General features: G+C 38.4%; 2 protein-coding genes across 11 annotated transcripts in view; one reads left to right on the top strand and one right to left on the bottom strand.

Moving 5' to 3' along the window:
- NBEA (neurobeachin) overlaps window positions 1-25,726 on the top strand; it is a 686,692-nt gene that overhangs the window by 470,337 nt on the left and 190,629 nt on the right. For 6 of the 10 annotated variants that reach the window (XM_073894686.1, XM_073894682.1, XM_073894681.1 and 3 more), the window contains 2 exons: window positions 2,066-2,098; window positions 18,150-18,286. In XM_073894686.1, coding sequence (XP_073750787.1) covers window positions 2,066-2,098; window positions 18,150-18,286 — 170 coding nt within the window. The remainder of the gene's footprint in view (window positions 1-2,065; window positions 2,099-18,149; window positions 18,287-25,726) is intronic. The other 4 variants (XM_073894688.1, XM_073894683.1, XM_073894687.1 and 1 more) reach the window with 1 other exon arrangement.
- On the bottom strand, window positions 19,970-22,590 carry MAB21L1 (mab-21 like 1). The gene has a single exon (XM_025875044.2). It carries the CDS (start codon window positions 21,931-21,933, stop codon window positions 20,854-20,856), a length of 1,080 nt encoding a protein of 359 aa, XP_025730829.1. The 5' UTR covers window positions 21,934-22,590; the 3' UTR covers window positions 19,970-20,853.

Raw genomic sequence — 25,726 nt, 5'->3', positions numbered from 1 at the left:
CTTAATTCCCATTATAAAGGTAATTAATTAGTTGATACAAATTTGGCTGATATCCTGAAGTTTATTATAATAAGACCTGCCCCAAACTACCAGAGGCAAAATCCAATAAAGACTCATAACTTCTTTATATTTCTCTCCTTTGATGGTGGCTAGAGTAATTATTAATATTAATTTATGCTTATAGGCAAAATTCCCAAAATAACATTAAGTTAAAATATCTACAGAACAATGAAAGTATGCTTGCAGTAAATTATTTAAAAATCTAATTGTGTGGCTCTTGACTAATTCACTCTGTCAAGACTCCTCTAACTTCTGTCTTTTAAGCAGACTTTTCTTTGAGCAGATCCACTCCTATCCATTTCCATCTGGTTCTAAGTCATACTCTTTTTGCAGAATCCTTCTGTCTGATGAATTTTACAAACTGTCCTAAAATATTGATCCCCTATCTAGTCTATAATGTTCCTCTTTAAAAGAGCAGCCCGCAAATGTGACTCTTGAGCTTTGAATTCAGTAGAAAAGAAGGAGGGGTAGGATGTTTTGTGAAAGGAGAAGTAAGGGTAACAGAAATAGTCTGAATAATATATAAGTATATATAGATTCATTCTGTAAATGCTGAGGCCTATTTATTAGCTAGACTGGTGTGATAGTCACAATGTCACATAAAAATCATTTTAGGTGATTAACATAACAATAAAAAGAAGTTAATTACAAACCACTGTTCTTTAGATTTTAAAAAATCAGCTGTTAATAAAATTTCAGACCACATAAATATATAACTGTTTTGTTGTCTTTGTCTCAGAAATTAAAAGTTGTTAAAGGATAATGGCTTTCTTATATGTAACTTATTGCTCTAAATAACCAAATAGTACTAAGCTGCCTAGAGAAAAACTTCACAGTCACAGGAGATGAGATCTAAGGCCACATTAAAATCCAGGAGATCCTAAAATCTGTGCACAAAATTAGTATAGTCTATACTTGGTGTCTGGAAATACTATGTAAAATAACAAATGCCCATTTTCCACTTCCAATGAAAATTATGGGTTTATCTTTTCATGACTTAGTAATATGGCTTGCATATTAGTAATGTAAGAAATATACCTTCAAAAATATATAAGTTTAAAAAAAGGTAAATAACAATAACAAAAAAGGAGGAAAAAATATATATACAAGGAATTAGAATTCTTAGATTTAGATATTCTGTGAATGAGGAACCATTTTTATAATATTAATGGTAAACCTAAATCTGCTGATTAGTATATTTCATTTTCCTGTTCTTACAAAGCCCTGTTTTGCTGACAAGCACACAGATGAGGAGACCATGCGTTATAATTTGTCAATGTGCAATATTTCTTAATAGTCAAGTTAAATTCCAGGGGAAAAAAAGATGCTAATTAGAAAAGAAAACTAAGGGAAAATACTAATTTAGTTAATATTATATTTGGGAGTTTAAAAGATAGGATCAGTTTCGTTTATAAAAAGAAGAAAAGAGAAAGAAGAATAGCTAGCATGTCTTCTAAGAACCAGGCAGTGTCTAAAGAGCTTTATATGCAATAACCTATTTAATATTCACAGTAACTCTATGAGCTCGATTATTACCCTAATTTTACAAATGAGGCTAAAGAGGCCAAGAGAGATTAAGTAGCTTGTGTAAGGTTAAGAAGTAAATAAAATAATGTTATTTCCTTAAAAATACGTAAGTTATGGTTTCAATTACCAAATAGTATATTGAAATATGCATGTGTATATACTTAAAGATTCTTCTAAAATGATGTAAAAACAAGATCCTCAGCTTATGCCTCAATTTTTACACTGGTTTTATTATACTATATTTAGAAGTCTATGAATATGCACAATAATTAGTTTTAGTTTTATATATCTGTTCTCTAAAATCATTCTGGTAAGTTAAAAAAATCTGATAGAGTGTTTTTAACACAATTTTATATAAATATTGACTCTTGTGTTTTTTCCCATTTGCTTTGGAGTTTTCTAGTTTTTTAATAAAGATAAAATGGTCCACCAAGTTCTGCAGACTTAAATGTCATACAATTTTCTGTTTCACTTTTAGTTCCCTTTCTTCCCAAGCTGTTCATCTCAAGAGGCAAGTTAAATGTGTGTGATTATTAATTACTCAATTTATTATGCACTGTAGCAAATGGCTAATATAATTATAATATAGAAGTATGCAAATGAATTAAGTAATTATTATATTAATAACACCTAACTTAATTTATTTTAATTGCTTTTTTAGTTTGTAGTGATTCACCAAAGTGAATTAGCACCTAAGATTCCATACGTAACTAAAAATTTCAATTTACTAATTATATTGTTACTTAAAACACTGAAGTTAATTAGTATAATTCAACTGTTTTTAATCTAAAATCCCAATGTATATTTTAATTTGAAACTCAGCTTGGCAAGTTATTTCTGCAAATAATTACTGAGTAACTAAAGTTTAACTAAAATTTATGTAAAGTGACAAGTAAATGATTTAATTCAACTGATAGAACTGTGTCCCACTCATAAAATGTACCTCATTTTTTTTAGAGCAGTAGTTCTGTCACATACGCCAAGTGACAATAGAAATATTTTCCATAACAGATTTGGAATTTGTCCACATTTCTCTATTGTTACTTCCAAATATTCCTAATTTTGCCAAGTTAGGGAATTCTGAATTCATCATGGTGATGGTCCTTTATGATTTATCAGTTCGGCAAATTATTAAAAACAATTTTTTTGTTTATATATGTAAGCTGTTATTACCAATAATCCACCTGTCCATTTAACATCAAAAAACTTGAAATATTTTCCATAGATTTATACCAGTATCCAAACTTCTTTCTTTACCTGAAATATCCTTCACACATCTCTATTCTACACCTTCCCTTATCACTTATCAAAATCTCTACCCATTTTTTATAACTATATTAAACACTTGATGAAGTATTCACTGGCCAGTTTTGTCACCCCATAACTTTTTTGTGGCAACAGTTTTATTGAGGCATAACTCACACACCATACAATTGTCCCTTTTAAAGAGCACAATTTAATGATTTCTAGTATATTCACAGAGTTACGCAACCATTATCACAATTTTAGAACATTTCGTCACATCAAAAAAGAAACCTCTATACTCTTTAGCTATTCCACCCAGTTTTCCCATGCCCCCTCCACAGCCCTAGAGGACCACTTATCTACTTTCTGTCTCCATAGATTTGACTATTCTGAACATTTCATATAAATATAATTGTATAATATGTAGTCTTTTGTGACTAACTTCTTTTACTTACTTAACATAATGTTTTCAAGACTCATCCATGTTATAGCATGCATGTCCCTTTTTACGGTGAATACATGGGGAATATCCATTGTATGGATATATCACATTTTGTTTGTCCATTCATTAATTGATGAACACTTGGTATGTTTCCACCGTTTTGCTACTGTGATTAATGCTGCTGTGAACATGCATGTACAACATTTTATGTCGACATATGTTTTCATTTCTCTTGAATATATACCTAGGCATGAAATTTCTGGGTCAGATAATAACTCTGTTTTTATCTTTTTGAGGAACTGATAGACCATTTTCCAAAGTGGCTGCATCATTTTACATTCCCATCAGCAGTTTGTGAGGGTCCAATTTCTCCACATTCCTAATGCTGGTTATTATGTCTTTTTTATTATAGCCACTCTATAAAATTTTGATTATATCACTCTTAAGATACTTATACAAGATGCCTTTCTGTATGTTTTTTAAATTCCTTAAGTATAGTGACCATATCCCATGTACCTTTGAACCATGAGAAAATCTTCTAATACAATTGCTAGTCCTAAAAAGGTTCCCATTGAAAAAGTTAATGTAGGTTGAAATAAACTAGAGAGCTGAGATCATTATCTAGTTAATATATACCAAAAACAAAAAACAAAACAAAATTTTTGAGCTATTAAAATTAAGTATTTAGGGGCTTGGATTATCAGATCATCTGCTCATACTAATTGAATTATTCAAATTACTCAACTAGTCACTTGACTTTCCAGGTAAGAACTAAATTAATCTTTCTTCCATTCCAGCTTCTTCTAATTGTATCATTTTAACTAAATGTCTCTTAAGGTTCCCATTTTAAAAGTCTGGATACCACTGTGACTCTTAACCAAAAAATATTTTCTCTATCACATGGAAAACATATTCCGTAACCAAAGGATTACAATGTTATTTTGAATATTTAAAAAGTGTAACTAGTATAGAAAACTAGCAACATGGGAAAGAAGTGTTGGAGTATAAAGCTTGGATATTTTTATATGGCTTTTTCCAAGTGGTAGATTTATAATCCTTTTCACACACACATACACACTATATACCACACACAAAGTCAAAAATCCAAAACTCAGAAAAAGTGCATTATGTGAATTTAAGAATGAAAAAATAGAGAAATAAGGAAGACATCTACTAAGAGAAACAGGATGTAATCAATAGGAGATTCTCCTAAGTGACTGTCAAAGCTTCCCTGCAAGACACACCTTTAATGCCCTAAAAAGTTCTCAGGTATACTTTCACTAATGTTAAGACGGCTATACCTTTTCAGACTGTTTTTCTTGTTCATTGGTCAGATTTTTTGTCTGTTATCTTTATTCTACTAATTCAAAGTGAAAGCAGGGGCACCCTGGGTGGCTCAGTCGGTTAAGCATCTGCCTTCAGCTCAGGTCATGATCCCAGGGTCCCGGGATGGAGCCCTGCATCAGAGTCTCTGCTCATCAGGGAGTCTGCTTCTCCCTCTGCCTCCCCTCCCCCCCACTCATGCTCTGTCTCTGCATCTCTCTCTTTCTCAAATAAATAAATAAAATCGTTAAAAAAAAAACACAGACACAAAATGAAAACAGGTATCAAATAATTGGGGGGGGCAGTGGGAACTTGCTTAGAATTTGTTTTGAGGTTAACCATTCCTACCTCCCTAAATCTCTGTTTACTGCATTCACACTCTTAACATCTATTAAATACTTAGGGTGCAGAACTCTGGGACTCAGAAACTGATAGAAAAAAGAATCATCAAGAGAATTAGCCCTGCTACCACTACCTCTCAGTAACTTCAGTAACCAGGAAGTTAGAACATAAAATATGTCTACCCTAATAAATGAAAATCAACAATTAAGATGATCAGATAGATGCTGTAGACCTTCAAATGTTCTAACTTAGAATGTCCAGATACCAGAGGCAAAGTTGTTTATATATAAATTGAATGTTACCTAAAAACTGAGCAAAGAAAGAAGGATAAAGCAAAATATACAGCACATAAGAAGGAAGAACTCAAGATTCAAGAAAATTATAATAAAAATACAGGAACAGCAAAATTCTAAAAGCTGAAAGTTTTTCAGAGAAATACATTATTAAAAAAGAAAAACGTTTGAACCTAAACACAGAAAAGTTTTATTATAGTTGTTTAATGGAATAAGAGAATAAGTACTGTAGAAAGAACAAGTTCAGTGTTACATAGATACAGATAAACTCATACTCAGATCCTATCTGCTGAAGCCTAACTACTCTGCAGTACAATTGACCTATGGTTAATGAACAGTCTTTCCCTAATAAAACTAGTATTTTTTACAAGATTTTTCCATACTTTTTTTATGTAGTTTTAGTTACGGAGTCTAACTAGGATTGAATCAATCTGATATTTGTATTTAGAGGGAAAATGTCTTTTAAACATTCTGGATTCTCTAAAATGCATCTTGCTCGGTATTTTCCCCTTAATTTTTAAGCCCATGTGTATTTCAAGGGAAATTTAATCCATATGTCCCTGACTCACTCACACTTAACTCATCAAAATATTGTTTAGTAAAAACTATTTGATGTTGAAAAAGCCTTATGAGTCTTTATAAGTCTTTTTTCTCTCTCTTTGAATTAGGAAGTTGCTCTGCCAGTCATAAATAGTATACCCAAAGGGGTCACATTCAGCTTCAAACACAGAATTCACAGAGCTCTTGAAGACAACATTAGCACATGCCCATTGCCTACAAAAACTAAAATATTTAAATTTCTAACTTAATTTTTTTATTCAGTTAAAGAGTTGTAAAAATAAACAAAAGCTTTACTTTACCTTGACTATCTAGTCTTTTTACTCTCTCCTCATTATTTTTACAATGTCCCCAAGGCCATTGTAGAGCCTGCAACATTTTGCTACAATCCATATTTCGTTAGTTTCAAAAATGTATGTCTCCTTCAACCATGTAGTCTGTAGGAACACTTTTAAGGTACTCTTCATCATAACACATCCCTGCTAACCAAACTATGTAGATTTAAAATATGATAAAAAGACAAATTCAACTATTATTTAGTAGACCATCAGCCATGATTCAGATCATATATAACATTCTTACATCTTTTCTTAAGAAGCCATCCTTTGTTACGCTGCATTTCACAAACCACAACAATGCCTATTCTTCCTAAAACAGTGTTCTAGTTGAAACCCATTTTTATTTTTTACTTGCTTCTCTGTGCAGAGGATTTCCCATGAAGTAATTCCTCTAAGACTTATAGTTACACTTTTTTTCAACCTGAAAAGCGGGAGTGATCAAGAACGGAGCTAACTTATCAGTACACCAGATCTCTCCTATATGCAGGGGACTAAACTCTCCTATGTTTTTTTTTTTTAAAGAAGTATGTGAATGAGTATATTTATCACCTACTGGAAATATACGGGTCACCTTGTTTGTCACACTTGGAGGAAAAAAATTGTGAGATAATAAAACTTTTCTTACTGCCAAATTGTGGATGCCGGCAACTTGGAGAAGAGGAAGAGATGAGTATTCATCATTGCACACTACCACACCTGTGAGGTCTCTGGTACTCTCGCCAAAAGACTTTGGCACTAATTCAAACATTACATAAAAACTGATTTCACCACTACATTTAGAGCCCTACCATACAAAAGGACAAATAAGTCTTTGTGCATAGGACAAATAAGTCTTTGTGCCTAGTACAAATATTTTATTTATTTGATTATTTTATTTCCATGGCTTGGTGCTAGAGTCAGAGTAAAAGCCTGCAGAATGTCCTTAAGCAGTCAGCACTAAGGAGTATTTACATGGCAATCAACTCAGAAGTAGTTATCACAGTAGAATCTGCTCCATCAGCCCAATAAATATAAGTGTAGAACATTTTATCAGCAAAAAAGAAGGGAAATTCAGACTGAGTTGCCTATCTATAAATATTGTTAAGTATCCTTTTCCAGATAGAATGTTTAAGCAGTTTAGTTAATCAGAATATGACTGATTACAGGACGCCTGGCTGGTTCAATTAGTAGAGCATGGGACTCTTGATCTCCCGGTTGTGAATTTGAGCCCCACATTGGGTATAGAGACTACTTAAAAATAAAATGTTAAAAAAAATGACTGATTGCAATGTTTTATGCTTTTTTTTAAGATTTTATTTATTTATTTGACAGAGAGAGACACAGCAAGAGAGGGAACACAAGCAGGGGGAAGGGGGAGAGGGAGAAGCAGGCTTCCCACCATGCAGAGAGCCCAATGTGGGGCTCGATCCCAGGACCCTGGGATCATGACCTGAGCCAAAGGCAGATGCTTAACGACTGAGCCACGCAAGCACCCCTGTTTTATGCTTTTTTAATCCAAAAGTTCTGTTCAGTTTTTCCTTCATTTTAAATCACTAAATAAAACTGCTAAGTATAGTTGTAGTGTTATTCCAGTTCAATTTGTATATAAAACAGGAATGTTAAGAACCAGATACCATAGAAAACTTTCTAAAAAAATCTTGCATCTCAGATTAGGCTAGGAGGATGAGTCTCAACTCACCAAACAGTTTTCAGGAGGAAAGGAAAATGAGCTTGATAGGTAGTAAAGAGGTATGCATGGATAGGCAAACAAAGCTGGGAGACATAATTTACATTTGTTGAAAGAAAACAATACTACAGTTGATAACTTCACAACTCTGAATTAGGTATTATAGTTCATTTTAAGATGTGGAAATTAAGGTTCGATATTAAGGTATTTACTCATGATCACATCACAAGCAGAGAGGAGCTGAGATTTGTTAAACCTATTTTTCTGCTTTTGTTAAAGCCCTTGTTCATTCCACTATATCAGTGCTTGCTTGGTTTTTAATTCCAAGTTGCAACCCATTGGTGGGTAAGCAAATAAACTATGTGGATCATTACCAGCATTATTTGTAAATGAAATGAATAAATATAAATACAAAATGTCAAAATTCATTGCACACAGTAAAAACAAGAGCTGGAAAGACCTGCCGGGTCCTTATTCTCTGAGGCCAGATCCCTACTTGGTTGAGGTTGGAGGTGGTTATCCAAGCAAAACAAGTGTCCATATTGAATATTTACAATATGCATGATATTATGGTGGATGCTTGGAGTAAAAAGACACATATGATTAAAGTTTCTGCTTCCAAGTAGGTTATAGTCTAGAGGAAAAACAGACAATGAAAAACAAGAGCAACCTAGATATACAAAGGAAACCATGATAACACAAAACAGGACCATTGACCACCATGTGTATTCTGGAAAGCCTTCCTAGAATAGGTGTTTCCTATCTTGAGTCCAGAAACATAAGTAAAGGATTTAGAAAGATTTAAAGAGTTGTTGCAGACTATGGAAAACATCATATACTAAAATACCACCTTCCCTGTGAAACAGTAGCTCTAAATTATTCAGGTAGAAGTATGAGGCAGGGAGTCTCTGAAGCTGAGACTAACAAGCTTGCTTGGGGGAGCTTTATGTGCCATGAGGAACCTGGATTTCTATCCTGAAGGCCATAATGAGACAGTGAAGGATTTTAAACATGGCAATGATAAGATCCAATTTATATATTTTTTTTAAAAAAATCACTCAGGCCACTGTGTAGCTCAATGTTTTAGGATGCCCAAACTTGAGGCAAAAGGCTATTGTCTGAACTAGTGGTGATGAGAGCCTGAACTAAATCTCATTTGGTGGTGGGAAGAAAGCAAAGGGGACGGCCTCAAAACAGCACTAATATGTCAGAGACTATGATAAGGGGCTGGTTGTGAGGAGTAAGAATGAGGGGAACCTGGCCTGGGAGAAGGAATGATAGAGGAACTATTAAATGTGTTTGAGAATGTGAAGACACAGGGTTTCAGGGGAGAGGAGAGTGAAGATACTTGGTTCAGCTTGGTCAAGTATAAAGGTTTGGAATGTGAGAGCCAAGTTGGACATGGAGTTTACAATTAAAGCCACTGAAATCACCCAAGAAAAGTGAAAATATATAGGGAGAAGAGCATCGGGCCAAAGTCAGAGCCCACCAAGGATACCAAGAAGGAAGTCAAGCAGTAAGAGAACAATAGAGTCTAGTATGGTCTAGAAGTCAGGGAACTCTCGTTCAACATTTTTCAAACTGATGTTCCTTGGAACACAGGTGTTTTGACATCTGTTAATGAGGGGGAAAAAGTATAGCTAAATGTGTTTAGAAAATTCTGGGTTTAAATATAAAATGTTACACAGGTTGGTTTTTTTTTTTAATTGATGGATAGACTTTTCCGAGCTTTTAACATATTAATTCATATATATTCCCCTTACCACTTTGGCCTAAGTAGAGGATGAGAGTGACACCAAAAGGAGTGAATAGGAGTAAGGAACTAAGAGGTAGAAACTGAGGTCTAGAAGCTTAACAAAGGAGGGAAGGGACAAAGATAAGACAGTAACGAGGGGAGGCAGGGTGGGTAGGACGAAATCCCAGGTAGAGTGAGTAACTGGTTGGAACAGGATGGAAGATACATTTTCTGAAACTGGAGAAAAAGAGGTATTGACAGAAGTGGAGGCAGAAAAGTCTTTAGATAGAGGAGGGCATCAAGATCAATGACAGACTTTCCTTTTTCTGCAAACTGCGAAACCTTCATTTCTTAGGCAGTCGGGATGGACAGATGTTCCTATGTGAATTTTCTAGCAAGGAGCTGTATATTTAACCCTCTTCTCCACAGGATATGTGACCATAAAAAGGGATAAACACCGCTCCTCCACACACTGTAATACCTGAGCTGTAATCTTTGATTCCTTAAACATTCCTAAAACATCTCACATTCACAGCTATGGATGTCTTTTCTTTCTTTCTTTTTTTTTTTTTAAGATTTTATTTACTTATTTGACAGAGCAGCACAAGCAGGGGGAGCAGAGCAGGCAGAGGGAAAGGGAGGAGTAAGTTCCCTGCTGAGCAGGGAGCCTGATGTGGGGCTCAGTGCGGGGCTCCATTGCAGGACCCTGGGATCATGACTGAGCCGGAGGCAGATGCTTCACCGACTGAGCCACCCAGGCGCCCCAACGTCTGTGTTTTCAGTTGCATCTCACACTGCCCCCCGCCGACTTTGTACGTCCTAATCACTGGCCAGTCGTACTTATTCTTGTTCAGGTACTGCATCTGTGTGTTGTGTTCAAACTCTTCTGCCCTGCTTACAGCACTCTTCCCTCTCATATCCACATGTCCACAGCCTCCCCATCTACTACATCTCACTTCAGCTGCCGCTGCCATCATCCTGTCCCAACTACACCTGCCCCCGGAAAATGCTGGGTGGAAATCATCACAGTTCAGTGAATGTCTGTGGAATATTTTTCTGGCCCTCTCTTGTCGGGAGGCAGTACACATAACAGTTAAATACCCTGACTTTGAAGTCAGACAACCAGGTCTGAATCTTGTCTCTACCATTTACTAGTTGTATGACCTTCCCTAAATTACTTCACCACTTAGTCTCATTTTCTATCTGTAAAATGGACACAATAGCAGTATCTCTCTCGTAGGACAGTTGTTATGAGGAAAAAGGGAGATCAATTCCTGTAAAGTGCTTTAACAATCCTTAGCTAACTTTCCTCCCTTATGTCCTAATCATTCCTATGTATTTCTTATCTTTACTATGTACTACAAGCTCTTGAGTAAAATTCATGTCTTATACTTTACTATATGCTCTTTTAGTACCAAAAACTGAATAATTTTTGTTGATTACATAAATGAATGAATGCTGAGTTAAATATGTCTCTCTAAGCATTTAATTCGCAAGGAGGGAACAACTTAGTAGGAAAGATATGGCAGTTATAAAATTATGCCATTCAAAAAAATAACAGGGCGCCTGGGTGTCTCAGTTGGTTAAGCGACTGCCTTCGGCTCAGGTCATGATCCTGGAGTCCCCGGATCGAGTCCTGCATCGGGCTCCCAGTCTGCTTCTCCCTCTGACCCGCCCCCCTCTCATGTGCTCTCTCTCTCTCTCATTCTTTCTCTCCCAAATAAATAAATAAAATCTTTAAAAAAATAAAAATAAAAAAATAATGGTATGCGTGGGACCTAGCTAGACTGACCAATTACATTATAACTCTTGTTGGTTTGCAGCATCTTTTATTTATGTTTTCTCCAAAATGCAGTGTCTTTCATATTTTTAAAGAACAATTTGAAATCAATTCCAGAAAAATAGAAAGGATGTGATCTGTTAATGTAAGTGGCCTTTTTGCTATAACATACAAATGTGAAATTGGTGTATATCATTTTCTATTTTCAATTCCATAAAACCAGATTGCATACTATGTGACAGATACTGTGTTAGATAAGAAGATAATGCCCCTTTCTGTAAGTAACTTATGCCAAATGAGAGAAAGAGACTTCTAAACACATATATTTAATATATTATAAGGCTGCAGTAAAGACGCACCCCAGGAAACTGGGAACATGAAGGTAAGGCACTTACTCCAACCAAGGGATACAGAGAGTACTTCCTAGTCCAATAGATTTAAATCATCTCCTCTGGTTTATTCAATCATCTAGTCTAGTAGGAATTTACTCTTCTCAATCATTAAATGATATCCTAGTGCCATAAAAGAGTCACTACCCTTCCAAAAAGTGAAAAATGTATTCCATATGTTGAACTAAATGTGATATAACTAGAAACACAAATCTCATCTGGAACACCTATTGAATCAAAAGGCAGAACAAATTATCACAATGGACATTAAAACTATCACTGTTTTGAGGGTATTTTTGTGCTAAAAATCTCAGTTATATTTTACTTAGACTATATATGCTTTGTAAGTTTTTTCCCTATAAAATCATCCATTACCTTTGTAGAAAATGCACTAGGTTTGTTGATTTATATTTAACATAAGATTATCTGTTCTACAAATAAATTGGAAAACCTAAATGTTAAGTTAAAATTAGAGCCTATCAGATTATCTCTTGGTAGTTTTAAAAATTATTTATTATAAACACATTAAATAAGATGAGATGTTAGATAATATTAGTGCAAAAATAAGTGTTCTACCATGATGAACAGATATTTTGTTAAAATGCAGTCTTCGATTGCTCTTATATAGAAAGTTCCACTCTTCTGTTTCTGTTTCAGACTATGTTGAGTTTTACCCAGAGGTAGGTTTACTCGGATCTGAAAACATTGATGTGGTTCTTAAACACTTGTCTCATTTTGTAAGTAATAATCTAAGGAAACCAGTGCACTATGGAGATGATTGGTTATTGTCCATCTCAATCTAAAGATAGATTATGTTTAAGAAGTCAACAAAGAGCATAAAGAAGCCACTTCTTGGGCACAGTGAGTTTGTATAAAATTTGGGTTTGTAGGGACGCTTGGGTGGCTCAGTTGGTTAGGCGTCTGCCTTCAGCTCAGGTCATGATCCCAGGGTCCTGGGATCCAGCCCTGCATCCGGCTCCCTGCTCAGCGGGGAGCCTGCTTCTCCCTCTGCCTGCAGCTCCCCCTGCTTGTGTGCACGCAAGCACTCTCTCTCTCTCTCTCTCTGACAAATAAGTAAATAAAAATCTATTAAAAAATTGGGGTTTGTAATGGATAGTGTGTGTGTGTGTGTGTGTGTGTGTGTATGTTAGGGAGGGAGGGAATAATGCTGGAAGTTAAATTCATAATTCTTGAGCTACGTATTCTATTTGTTGTTCTATTAGTTTTTTGACTCAAGCATAAACATAATATAAACTCAAGCATAAACTACTTTCATGCAAGAAGTTTTTGAAAACCTCAAAGGACTATTATTCTGGTAGTATATTTGGTCCACTATCACTGTTCTCTGTACATAAAGAAAAGAGTCATTGTCTAGAAATTTTGTTACTATACTTTCTTTTTTCTTGGGGCATTTCAAATGCCTGAAATCCAGGGAACTATCCTGGATGACAGAAATCTCAGATCTTCTGCAGCATTTCTCCCAACTCCCTCTCCCCCAGGCACACACAAACACCTCCATTTTCTTTGTGCCTAAAGCTTTCCTAGACTTTCAAAACAAAGTTCCAACTTTTTCATATTCTTCATTGGTTTCTTTTTAAGTTGTTTTGAGATTAAAGCGTGTTATTCTTTTAATTCTATGGGGGAAATATTTTCTTTATTTTTAAGATTTTTTATTCATTTGAGAGAGAGAGCAGAAGCAAGAGTACAAGCAGGGGAGAGGGTCAAAGGGAGAAGGGGAAGCAGGATGCAGGACTCGATCCCAGGACCCTGGGGTCCTGACCTGAGCCAAAGGCAGACAGACGCTTAACCACCTGAGCCGCCCAGGCGCCCCGAGAAATGTTTCCTTTAAATTATATTGCCATACTTAAAAATGATAGAAGTGCAATGCACGTAGATACTTTACATATGTTCAGTCACTCATGCTAGGAGTAATTTTCCTATAAATTGTATCACAGTATAGAAATAATTGTAAGAATTATTTCTTCATTATATTTTTGTTTAAAAATTTTTTGAATGATATACTTTTGCACTAAACACAAAGGATTTCAGATTAAATAATGTCAGGATTTTAAGCTTAATAATTTATAAAGATTAGTCAATGTTTATTATTCCCCAATAATTGTCTTTTAAGTGTTCCTAAAGCAAATTGAGCATGTGGTGTTGAAGTAATTGAGGTCAGAGAAAATCTATATAGTTAATAAAACTTTTATTAATATTAAACTAAGTTTAGAAAGTATTCAAGTGATTCTAAAATACACTGTAACTTCATGTACACTAAATATAGTTTTGGCCAATTGAAATTCATCAAATAATTGTAATGATGCCAATTTTAATTAAACTTCAACTCTTTGTCCCTGTATACTCTTTGTTATACTTTATATTGAAATTCATAAAAATCCTAGCCTTGTTTGAAAATGTAATTGCCATAATTGTCTGTTAATACCTAGAATGTTATTGACACCCCTAAAAAAATGACTAATTTCTGTATGTGAGAAAAAGAAAAGCAGTCCTTGACCTCTGGAAACTAACTTGACCCTTATAAGGAAGCTCGCCTGGAGCTCACAGCTAGGCTTTGGTGTTCTCCTGTTAATCATAAACAACCTCCCAGAACACCAGGATCAGACAAGGTCTCGTGATGATGATGTGAGGCAAAAAACAACTTTATAATTTAGTGGAAGCAAAGACAAAAGCAAGGTCACTCTGCAGACCACCTGAATACTAAACATCCCCCCATGCCCTGTTTAATATGAGGATGACCGCTTCTCTGCTAACTAGAGCGTTAGCCTAGATCAGGTCCTCCCTCCCTCTAAATGAGATTTATTAAGACCCATAATCGCAGAATTATCCCTGCTTCCTGACAGAGCCCAATCCAGAGCAAAGCCATGCTCCTTGAACCCTTCCCAGAATCACTTCACCAAAGCTTCGATCCTACAAAAGTCCTTCTTGACACCCTTACTAAGTTGCCTGTGTCTCCCTCACTGCGATGAGTGGTAAACCCAACCTTTTCAACTACAGATGTGTTCCTGGTGATCTTTGACAGGAAAGTATTGACACATCCATAGCCCCCAAAACTGTGAATATTGAACTGGTGATTAAGTAAAAATCACATAAAAGAACCTAGTAAACTATAAAGCTCTATTAAAGAGTTGATGTATTAGTGAGATCTCCAGACTTGGAATTTTGTTTTCAGTAGAATCCTCCAAATCCACAAGTATTTTTCTACATTCTACTTTTAAAATATATTTGATGAATAGTTCCCTTTTTAAATATAAAACATGTACTTTCGACTCTAGGTTTACCATCTCAACTGATTAAAGATGCTGTGACTCTAAAGAGAAGTTCATTCATTTGAAGATTCTTTTCCTTATGCTTGGGTGATCTTTGTTCTAGTTCAGATTTTAAATTAGCATTTAAATTAATGTCAAGTAATATCCCTATCCTTTCAAAAATAGTAATGGGTCAATATTTCTTAAACATTATGTTGCCAGTGCTAGAAGTAAATAACACTTATTGTTCCTTTAGTTACCACTTTACATGGTGGAATTTTAAACAACTGTATTGTATGCCTCAGTACAGGGGAGGAAGTTTGGTCCCATCCATTTGTTTAACTGCCCTTTAATAGCCATCACTTTACTTCAATGTGTGCTTGAGAACATGATTATAACGTATCCTTTTATTGCTCTAGTAGTGATTGGAATGGATATATCTACATTCAGTCCTGCACTCACTACACCAAGCAAAGTTAGGAGGTTAAATTTGTACCCAGTTACCTTCTAGGACAGAATCTGCTACCTCGCCATCTCTCTGGCATCCAGAGATGCTGCCCTTTTTAACCTATTTTTATTTGGACAGAGATCCCAGGCTTTCCATGGAAGATCTGCTGGTTTGTGATGGTGCCTTATGTAAACATTTTAATATCAGATCCCTAAAATCCAGAGACTCCCCCAAAAGGGATTAAAACATAATCCGCTCTCTCTATTGCTGTAGTGGGTTTAACTCTGTATTCTCTCTGCAGCTGGTTTGCTCCCTGAAGGCTACAACAAAAAGACGCAGTGCTCCTTAAACATGCTATGGAATTGGAAGTTATAATTGGAGATTTCCAAAGGACAGGGGTAAAAATGACACACTATGAAGGTTGAATATTTCATGATGCTTCTTTCTTAAAGAAGGACCAGTTCAAAGTCCTTTTATAAACCCCCAGAAAATCTCAATTCAGTAGAATGAGATTGGAGTAAAAGCAATCAGAAGCGCAGTCTCCTTTCAGAAAGGCAGAGAATTAAGTAGAGAGAATGTGTTCCCCGTTAAAAGTTCATGGAAATGTGTCCTTAAAAAGTCATAATATATTTCAGTAAATCAGAGTGTATGGTTTTGATAATGTGTTTTAGTGATTCTTTTTCATGTCACCCCAACTTAATTGGATATGTTAAATTACTTTTTAAGAGAAAGGAATAGTTCGCCATTTTAAATGTTTGTGACCATTCTACGCCTCCAAATGCCAGAAACCTCTATTAAACCAGAAATCACTAGCGGCCTGTGTATAGAATGACGACTTTCCTGAGGTTTTAGCAAGGCCCAACGACGTATAAGAAGACACTGTTTTCGATGTCACAGTACCTTCTTTCTCACCTCGCTCCAATCAAGAGTAATTTGGATTTTGGATTTCTCCATAAGGAAATGTGAAAAGTGGCATCCAAAGGAGCGTCCTGGTGGCTGAAGGGTTAAGGGAGCGGTTCGAACCGGCCCGAGCGTTGGGGGATTCCGAGGAGGGCGCGGGAGGCAGGAGGCGCCGCGGAGCGCGCGCACAGACCCTCCAATAAACACAAAGGAGGGCCTGGGGAATAGAAACCCAAATCCACTTGTAATCGTACAAGAGATTCGGGCATAATTACTTGAGCAACCTAGATTAAGATTGATGAGCCTTTAAAGTGGCGCTTCAGATCGACCGCCTCGCCCTTTGGAAAGAAAAACCTTGTGTAGCGGAGATGGACCCCGACTCCGCTCGGCTCCGCGGCGGAAACCCAGGCCGGGAGTCGGCGCGCCCAGGGGCCGGGCCCCCCAGTGCGGGCTCCTGGGGGACCGAGAGCCGTAAACTAAAAGAAGGGGCTTGGCGTTGGTCTGAGCCAGGCGGTCACGATCGGGGGTGAAGGCTGACACTGACACAGTTTGCTTCCTATCCACCCCATTCAGCGCGACAGAAGCCGGCCGATTCCTCAGTGTGCCTCCCGCAGCAGAAACGGCCCGGCTTTGTGCAGGACGGTCGCGGATTTGGTGTGGGCTACTCCCTGAAAACGTGAACTTCTCTGCAGTCCCCGCGCCTGGCCGGGTCGGGCCTGCTAACAGTGGCCTTGGCGGTGGCGGTACCAGCCGGTCTCACGGCAAGGAGCTGCCGCGGAGGGGCCGAGCCTGAGCGGCTGCAAGAGACCTGGTTTTTTATTGCCTTTATCCTACTGTTATTGTGACTCATTTAACTATATGCATTTCAGGGCGGGGGGCAGGATGAAAGGGAACATAATGCGCCCTTGCTACAAAAAAGGGGGGGTGGAGAAAGGAAGGAAGATAGAAAAAGAGAAAAAGAAAGAGAAAATAAGTTCTGATTTCCTTGTCTGTATTTTAAGTACAGGATAGCAAAGAATGTCTTAAAGGGGCATTTAAGTCATCCTTGAATTTATATTCTAATACGTAATTTTCAACATTTACTCAGATTGAGGGAATTCCAAGTAAGCACCTCAGTAGGCACACTTTCTAAACTCTTTTACTGAAGATTAGTTTCTCTAGTTTCTAAAGTTGAGAGATAGTACTTTTCAGACGCTTTTCTGAGAATCTTCTTGTTCAAGCGTCTTACAATTTCATCCCTTTTGACTGATTGTCGGTGAGAAGATCACTGTTACGATTTTTGTTCTTTTCTACAGAAGAAATGCACTTAATATCCTTGTATGCGTGTATGTGGATGTGGCGCGCCTTAGGACGCCGGTATTAATCTTCCTGCAAGATGCAAACCCGTTAGTACAGTGGAATTTATATATTTAGATCCTATACCCCTTCACATCCTCCCGCCCATCCTTGGGGAACGCCGCTGCCGAGTGGAACGGCTTTACCACGATGGCTGGTCTTTGGGGGCAGTGCTGACTGCCTACGGTCTCTCGGAAAGCCGGCGGTGCTCCATGGAGAATCGGAGCATTTGTAGGATTTCTAGGCGGAGGTTACTAACTCGCTTGCTAAGGGTCACTTGTTCGGCATCCTGACCTCATGGGGTTTTATGGAATTATTTATCTTTATATAAGATAATGTGCAAGAGCTAAGCAGACCTTATCTCACATGAAAGACGCTGGCCGCGTTACCCAGGCACCATTTTCTTAGCGCATCTTAAAAATAAAGACCTGCCGCACCCTTTGGGAGGGAGCGGGAGAGGGCCACAGGGACTGAGCCTGACTCCGGTGCCCTTGTCTTTCAGGCCCAGTGGTTCTCAGTACCCCAGCCCAGCTCATCGCTCCTGTGGTGGTGGCCAAGGGGACTCTCTCCATCACCACGACAGAAATCTACTTCGAGGTAGATGAGGATGATCCTGCCTTCAAGAAGATCGACACGAAAGTGAGTTAGAGTGATTCGTATACAGTACTAGTGGCTTTGTGGCAGGAAGTGGTTTTCAGTTTTGCTTGGTTTTAAATGACAGTGGGGGAGGGGAGCACATTTCCATTTTTGTCATAGGAAATAAAATGAATGAAATAACACATGCTCTTTTTTATGGGATTGAAGAAGATATTAATGGTTTCAAATCCTGTGTTACCAGAGCATGCACATGACAGTCTGTCCATGAGTGCCTTTGTGTGCACTTGGGTAAATTTTGTAGGTAAGCCAATTGTTCCAAAGTCTCGGGGGTACAGTATCCCAGGCTCTCTGGGAAGACCAGGAGGGGTCTTCTGAAATATCTTAAGATGACTTTTAATTTCCAAAAGTGTAAATTGCAATGTGAGTTATTATTCATTGAAAGGTTGTAAGGAAACTGGGGGGGGGGGAGCATTTAGATAGAAATTCATCTCCATTATTACATCCATTTTTCATCTCCTGAAATAAGAATGAGTTTTACATGTGAATTTAAGAGTAAGAGAAACTGATTCTCTGAGAAGCGTTGATTTAAAACGTATATAGGTAGTATATACTAGCAATCAGATGTTTAAAGTTTGTGTTCTTCTGTGGGTGTAATGCCAGAAAAACACCTATTTGGACAATTTGAAATACATAAATATTTATTTGTTTATTATATCTTACCGTGTAGATTTTAAAACCTGATATTAGGACAGCTCTACACCTCTGCACTTTCTATTGAAACCAATTTGCTTGTTGTTTTAACTTTTATGTTACTGTGCGGTTTGTAAACATTTTTTCTGAGGTTAAGAATTCAAGGGTCATGTTAGATATTCAAGCATCAGTTTACAAAGATTTTCCTTTGCAGTATTTATCAGAAGAAATTATTCTAAAATCATCAAAGACAAGTGTGCCCATAGATCCAGAACTTTATTATTTATGTCATTTTTACATAAACTATTATAAACCGCTATTTGTAGAAGAGGAACTGAAATTCTAAAATCCATCCCTGCCTGAATTAACTACCTACCTTAAGGCCTGCAGGTGATTAGCACTCTCAGCACTTGTTGACAATTAAAATACTTGTAAGGACAGTCATAGGACTTCTTGCACTACCAGCTCCCAAAGGATGGAACGTTGAAAATGAGTTTGAATGTAGTGTATTTGATTTTTAAATAATTGAAAGTTTGTCTTTACGCTTTTATCATTAGCTTGCCCTGTGAAGTCAAAAGCAATTTTAGATTTCTGATGAACTTATTCAGCTAATGGAACACTTTTTCTGCATAACATAGGATTTGACATAAAATGGTCAGAAATAATCTTTATTTGATTAGCATAGTTATACAAATTTTGAAATTTCATTATGACTTTAAGTTCACTTTTTCTGAGTTAGTCTAATTTTTAACTCAGCAGTCTGTACCGCCATGACATATTTTTTCCTTATATTATCGAAAATGCTACAGAAGTACTAATCCAGAGCAAGCTTTCCAGGGTAGATTTAAATGTGTCCGTTGTAGAAATAGTCTTATAAGTAAATCATTATCTTCTGTAGCTGTACAAAGAGTTTTCTTCAGGATATTAAGGTTTAATTTTAATTATTTCATTAGCATACTCCTCAAAATGTTTAAAATACTCGAGTGGGTTCAGTTTTCAAAATGGAGCATTACATCTTTTGATAGAAAAACAATTTAAAGTGAGACACAACAACTTTTATTTTACTTCATTTATTAGCTTCTAATTAAATAAAAACCAGCAACAGAAATTAAAATCTAAATCACAAAAGTAGTTATCCAGTGTATTTCAAGTGCATTTTTCAAATATATAATTCAGATATTCAAGCGTTATTATATAAGCTGAATTCAAATTTCTTTGAATATATTTAAATAACATTTCAAGTATATTTATGGAATGTTAGAAATAGAATAAGCATTATATTTGAAACAAAATGTAAACTTTTTAAAGTTCAGACACTTTCAAAGACAGATAAAAGTACCAGGAGGAAATCTACCTTTAAATGGTATCTTTGTTAGTGGAAACTGTCTGGAAGTCTCCAAAACGGCAATGTAACTTCTGTTCACCAAATCACAAAACACCAACATCCACACTTTCAAAGACAATGTGAGATCACAATATTTGTTACAAATCAAAATATACATTACACTTTCCTTCAGATGGCATATCCAAATCGTGTTTACTCACAGACAGATGCACCTAAATCACCAGGATTGCTATAATCCTTTGATAGTTAGGCAGAGTGTTCACTGTGGTCTTGCATTACAGCCGGGTTGTTTTCCGGGTGTTACTGTGTACTTTTCAAGGGAGATAGGAAATCCTTTGTAAAGAAGTCTTCTAATACTTGTGGGTTTGGGTTTTTCTCCATCCGCTTTCCCTACTTCTTTTTCTCCCCTTGGAGGGGTGGGTGAGATGATGCCTAAACATTGTATTGTTACTCCTTTTTAAGGAAGAGATTGTTTGCACTGACAAGTGGAATATTAGGAATCCAACAGGAATTTTGCACTGAATCAGGTCTTTGAGAAGAGTAATCACATTTCGGCTCTTGTTGAAATTGTCCTCTAAAGTTTTTCCAAACTTTTTGGGTTGGTCAGGATCTCTCTTGCCAGCCGCCACGTTTGTTTGGCAGCGTTCTCCAGAGCCGAGTGAGGTTTGCCTTGAAACAGATCTAAGTTCGGTAGGAAGTAGTGAGGACACCGCCGGCACTGCAGGCAGGAGATAAGTTGCAGCAAAATCCCGTTAAGCCGATCACCCAGGCAAGACTCATCCCAGTCCGACTCCCGGGGATGCTTTTCACACTCGTAGGAAACCAAAGTCTTCATGTGGTAATTGTTCAGGGGCTGGCCTGGCAGTTCAAGGTGACGATCCCGTAAGGTTTTGAGGATAGAGAGGCATTTCTTTCTGCAGCCCCCCATCTGCAGTCTGTTCTCTGCTTCCGCAAACTGCAGCACCCAGGCGTCGCTCTCGGCCGAGCTCTGTTTGCCGGCCAGGGAGTGGCACTCCTTGGACAAGAGATTGAACCCTTCCGCTTTGACCTCCGCCACCCGGTTGGGTCCTGGCCAGGGGATGTGCGGAAGTGGCCAGTGGGCAGCACTCCTTGGCCAGATCCCGGTACATTTAAAAGCCGGGGTGATCTGCACCACGTACCTATCTCGGATTCTCAGTTTCACTTCGCTGGTATCTGCCACCATCTTAACTACATCCCTGTAGCTACATTTGTCTACGGCTTGAGCCACCAGAGTCTGAAACCTGGACCGGATTTTGCGCGCCGAGAGGTAGCCGGAGGCGGTAATGAATTCCACCCAGAGGGACATGCTCCTCTTGCGCCCGTCGCTCAACTTCAGCACCGCGCAGCCGGGCAGCGAGCCGTCGTCCACAAAATTGAACACCCCCATTTGGTTAAGGTAAAGCACCACTTCAAATTCGGTGGGGGAGATGACCTCGAGGCCCTCGTAGCGATTGTCCATCTCGTTGAGAGAGCTGATGAACCGGGGCTCTTGCACTTCCACTTCTTTAAGTACGTCGGAAACTACTTTGCAGACTTCCCGGATAGTTTTCGCAATGGCAGCTTTCCTGGCTTGGCATTTCTCATTGTAGTACTTATTCAGATGGTATACCAGCTTGGCCTGGGCCGCGATCATGTTGGGGCAGAGATCCGGATTGTACACCGGAGTCTCGCAGTAGGCTGTGGGATCCAATGCGGCTGCTAGAGCTGGAGCCAACTTCGGTGGAGAAACGGGCCGCCGCGCTCAGAAATATATCAGAACGCTCTCCGATGTGTTGCCCCGGTGGAGTCCTAGCCGCTGCTTTCCCCTTCCTTTTATCTTTGAGCCCAGATGGTCTTAAAGTGAAAGATTGTTCTCCCCCCTCTCTCGGTCTTTCTTCCTCTTTTAAAGAATCCTTGTGTGAGAGAAACGCATGGAGAGATCACCTTCTCAGTAATGAAAACAAAAGTTGCGCTGAGACCCAGCAAAGCTCTTCCAGTAGTCAAAATAATCAACCCTTTCCGTATTTATTTACGCTTTCCCGTAATCATTGTGTGTGCTGGACTGTTAATCAGATGGAGGAAAAGTGTGCTGAGTGTGTCGGGGGTGAGTGTGCGTGTGTATATGTCAGAAGAAGCTGCTGTTGGTTTGTCTAAGAGCCCAGATGCACTCGTGTGGAAATTATAAAGGCAGGGCCAGGCAGGCTGGCGGCCAATCGCCACTGGGCTCGTCACGACAGCCTCCTTCAGCTCCAACCCGGCTAATTAATCCCCCCTCGTGGATATAGGCACACAAACTAAAGGTAGGAGGCTGCTGCCGGCAGAAAACCACCCAGGCCACCTAGACAGTTTTGGAAATCAAGAGGAATCTCTCAGCTTTGGTATTAATTGAAGCATATTGACGTTTTGAAAAGACTTGGCAAAGTGGTTCTCTTCTGTGTTGAAAACCCTGCTTGTCTTTTTACCGCGGAAATGCAAATACAGGTGTATTAATGGTCATCCATCAATTAGTGAACTAGATGGGGTCTTCTAAAACAAAAGTCAGTAACTTGCATTTAGAGTAAGATAATTAATGTCTGTTAATCCTTGCGGTCTTTTTAAATGCAGGTTGAGAGTTTGCTCTTTCATGTATATGCAGGTTGGCTTTAGATGGACTACTGATGCCTGTGTAATTTGGGGATGTTCCGGTATGTTAGAATGGGTTTTTGGTTGGGGTTTTTTGTTTTTGTTTTTGTTTTGTTTTACATTATGCAGTGTTTTATCTCTGTTTTTTCCCCTCATTTGCAGTTGTTGAAAGGAATCTGAAAATTATTGCTTTGTTAGATGCTGTCTACCCCAGTTTAAGTTAGGATGTTTAAAAAATGTTTAGTATTACTCCCCCTCTCCCCAACTGCAGCCCTCTTTGTACTTTGATAGAGTTGCCCAACATAATGAGGACTGCAAGTTTTGTACGCACTGGTAGAAATGTTTTAAAAATAACTTATCTCTATGATTGAGAGATTATTGCAATGTGAGTTCATAGTGAGCTGTATTTTAATATGTGAAATTAAGGAAAGATCATAGAGATGAGACCTACTGGCAGGTAACTGTTCTGAAAATATTCAGGTTTAGGGTTTCTGGCTTGCTTATTGATGTATAATTATACCTCCTCTCTTAAGTGTCCTTAGTGGTGACCTGAGGGTAGACTTCTAATTGTTGTATGATTTCATGTGATTTGGTTGAGGGAAAAATCGGGTAAGATTTTAAAGAAAACTAATTTGCAGTCATCCAGGGTTTTTAAATTTAAATATCATTTTGGAAAACTTTGAAAGAAATCAACATTTCTGCATTTTGGAACCTTGAAACAGGAGGGGGAAATGGATTTATGTAGAGCATGTTTTTGGTTTGGGTTTTTTTTTCCTGGTGATACCAGTTGTGTCTTTAATATACAGGAAAGGAAAGAAATACCACTTAGGAATTATGTAGTGTAGTGGTTTTAAAACCTAGGCAGATTTTTTAATGCCTACCTTTAATTTAGATGCCATCTCTTTAAAATGAACAATATTTCCAGCAAAATCCTATAACTCCTGGTAACAGGTCTGTAGGCACTTTCTTTCAGAGCTGCTTTCAACAAGATCTTGTTCGGGGCTCCCACTTTTTACTCCAGCTTTTGCTTGCTTATTTATTTATTTATTTTTGCACAGGTACAAGCATCACAAAGCCATCTATTATTTACTTTTTCCTTATCCAAGAGTGATAGATTCCGATTTAGCTTAAAACAGTACAGTAGATTTGGGGCTCATGGCATCCATCTACTCTATTCCCCAGGAACCTTCCATTCCCTTAGGAGCAGGGATTGGGAACAGCCCCTCCCCACTTTGCAGGCTTTGCGGGTGAATGCACTGCTACCTTTTGGCAGTTGGAAGAAGAAGAGGAGGCAAATCAGAACCAGAGAACCCTCCGCCAAGAAGGGGAAGATGTGCCTTGGTCTCTGGGGGGAAAAACCACGTCTGGCCCTCACTCAGCGCAGGTCCCCTCTCTCTCGCTGCCCCGCACTCCCGAGCCATCTTTCTTTCCCCTCTCTGTCCCATGGGTTTCCCCCCCTACCCCCGTGTGCCCGTTATTTTAAACCTTACCTGGTGTCCTCGGGTTCTCCACATCTGCTCCAGGCCACGGCCCCTGCGCGCGCACCCCTCAGCCCCGACGGCCACCCAGGCCCACATGAGGTCGCAGCCGAGCCCCGCGCTTTCTCATCGTGGGCCGCGGGCCCCTGTGCCCAGCGCGCTCTCCCCGGGGTTCAGAGCAGAGTTGCTCGGCCAGGACCTCCTCACTCGATTTCTTGGGCCACCTGCAAGTGTCCCCGGTTGCCGAGGACGTGCAGCCTGGGACGCGGAGGCCCCGGAGCCGTTCGGGGGGCACCGTGGGGCGGCGGTCGGGCTGAGTCTAACGCGAGGGGCGCCGGGCCGGCCTCGCTGGAGCCAGGCGCGCAGGTGGCGCATCTTCGGGGCTCACTGTGCGGCTTAATTGGGTTAAAGCGAAGCTAAACACCGAAGCACTTTGTGCAAACTAATTGGTGTAACCGGGGCCTTTTCACTAACGGTTTGCACTTTGCAGAAGCAAAATGGATGGTGAGAAAAGGACCAAGAAACTCGTTAGTCCTACAATGTTGCAGGGAAGTGAAGTCATTCTGTTTCAAGGACGCCGGGACTGTGTTTTCGGAGCTGCTTCCTCCAGCACCCTTCACACTGGGAGCTGACAGTGATTTGCATAACACAGGACTCACCCACCCGCTGTTATCACTGTAGGTGAACTGGGCACCCTAGAATAATATTCTAGTGCAAGTACTGCTTGTTGCTGCAACACAGTGATTTTCTATTACACTGAACACCTGAAATGAATTGCCTTCTGTAGCTGAATCCTTTCAGTGATCTTAGACACCTCTCATTGTTGAAGGAAAATTAAACTATGCGAGGACTATGTTTTTCTATCCCTTATTTTTTTTATTGAAATGACCTATAGAGAGGAATTTAAAATATATAGTATATTTTTATGTAACTCGGCCACTTTTAATCTAGGCTTTGGAGATAGTTTTGTGGGAGTAACTTATAACAATTTTTTGAAACACCCTTTGACCTATTGAACTGGTTATTTCAAATGATAATGTACTAACCTGGAGATAGCTTAAAATCAATTTATTTACTTATGTGAGAAGTTATACAACAACTCTAATGATCCCAGTCTTATATTATTTTTTTACTATAAATATAATCTTAGTACTAGAATAAAAGCTTGTGTATGTCCCATGCTTTAGGATATAAATGCTTAATTGTTTTCAGTGGTATGCTGTGCAGGCATCTTTGACATGAGCTAATAATAGAATGATAATTGAAGAAAACTGACCTAATTGAAGAAAAAAAAGCCAAAAATTTCATGATTTAATGATAGTTTGAGATGCTTACATTTGAATGATA

The sequence above is a fragment of the Callorhinus ursinus genome, unplaced genomic scaffold, assembly GCF_003265705.2.
Source record: "Callorhinus ursinus isolate GAN/ISIS: 27379988/994484 unplaced genomic scaffold, GSC_fseal_2.0 scaffold7, whole genome shotgun sequence".
Classification (NCBI taxonomy): domain Eukaryota; kingdom Metazoa; phylum Chordata; class Mammalia; order Carnivora; family Otariidae; genus Callorhinus; species Callorhinus ursinus.
This window is presented reverse-complemented; position numbering and strand designations above follow the sequence as displayed.

What these genes read in the sequence shown, in the direction of transcription:
- MAB21L1 (XM_025875044.2), bottom strand. Translation starts at nt 21,933, where the DNA reads ATGATCGCGGCCCAGGCCAAGCTGGTATACCATCTGAATAAGTACTAC.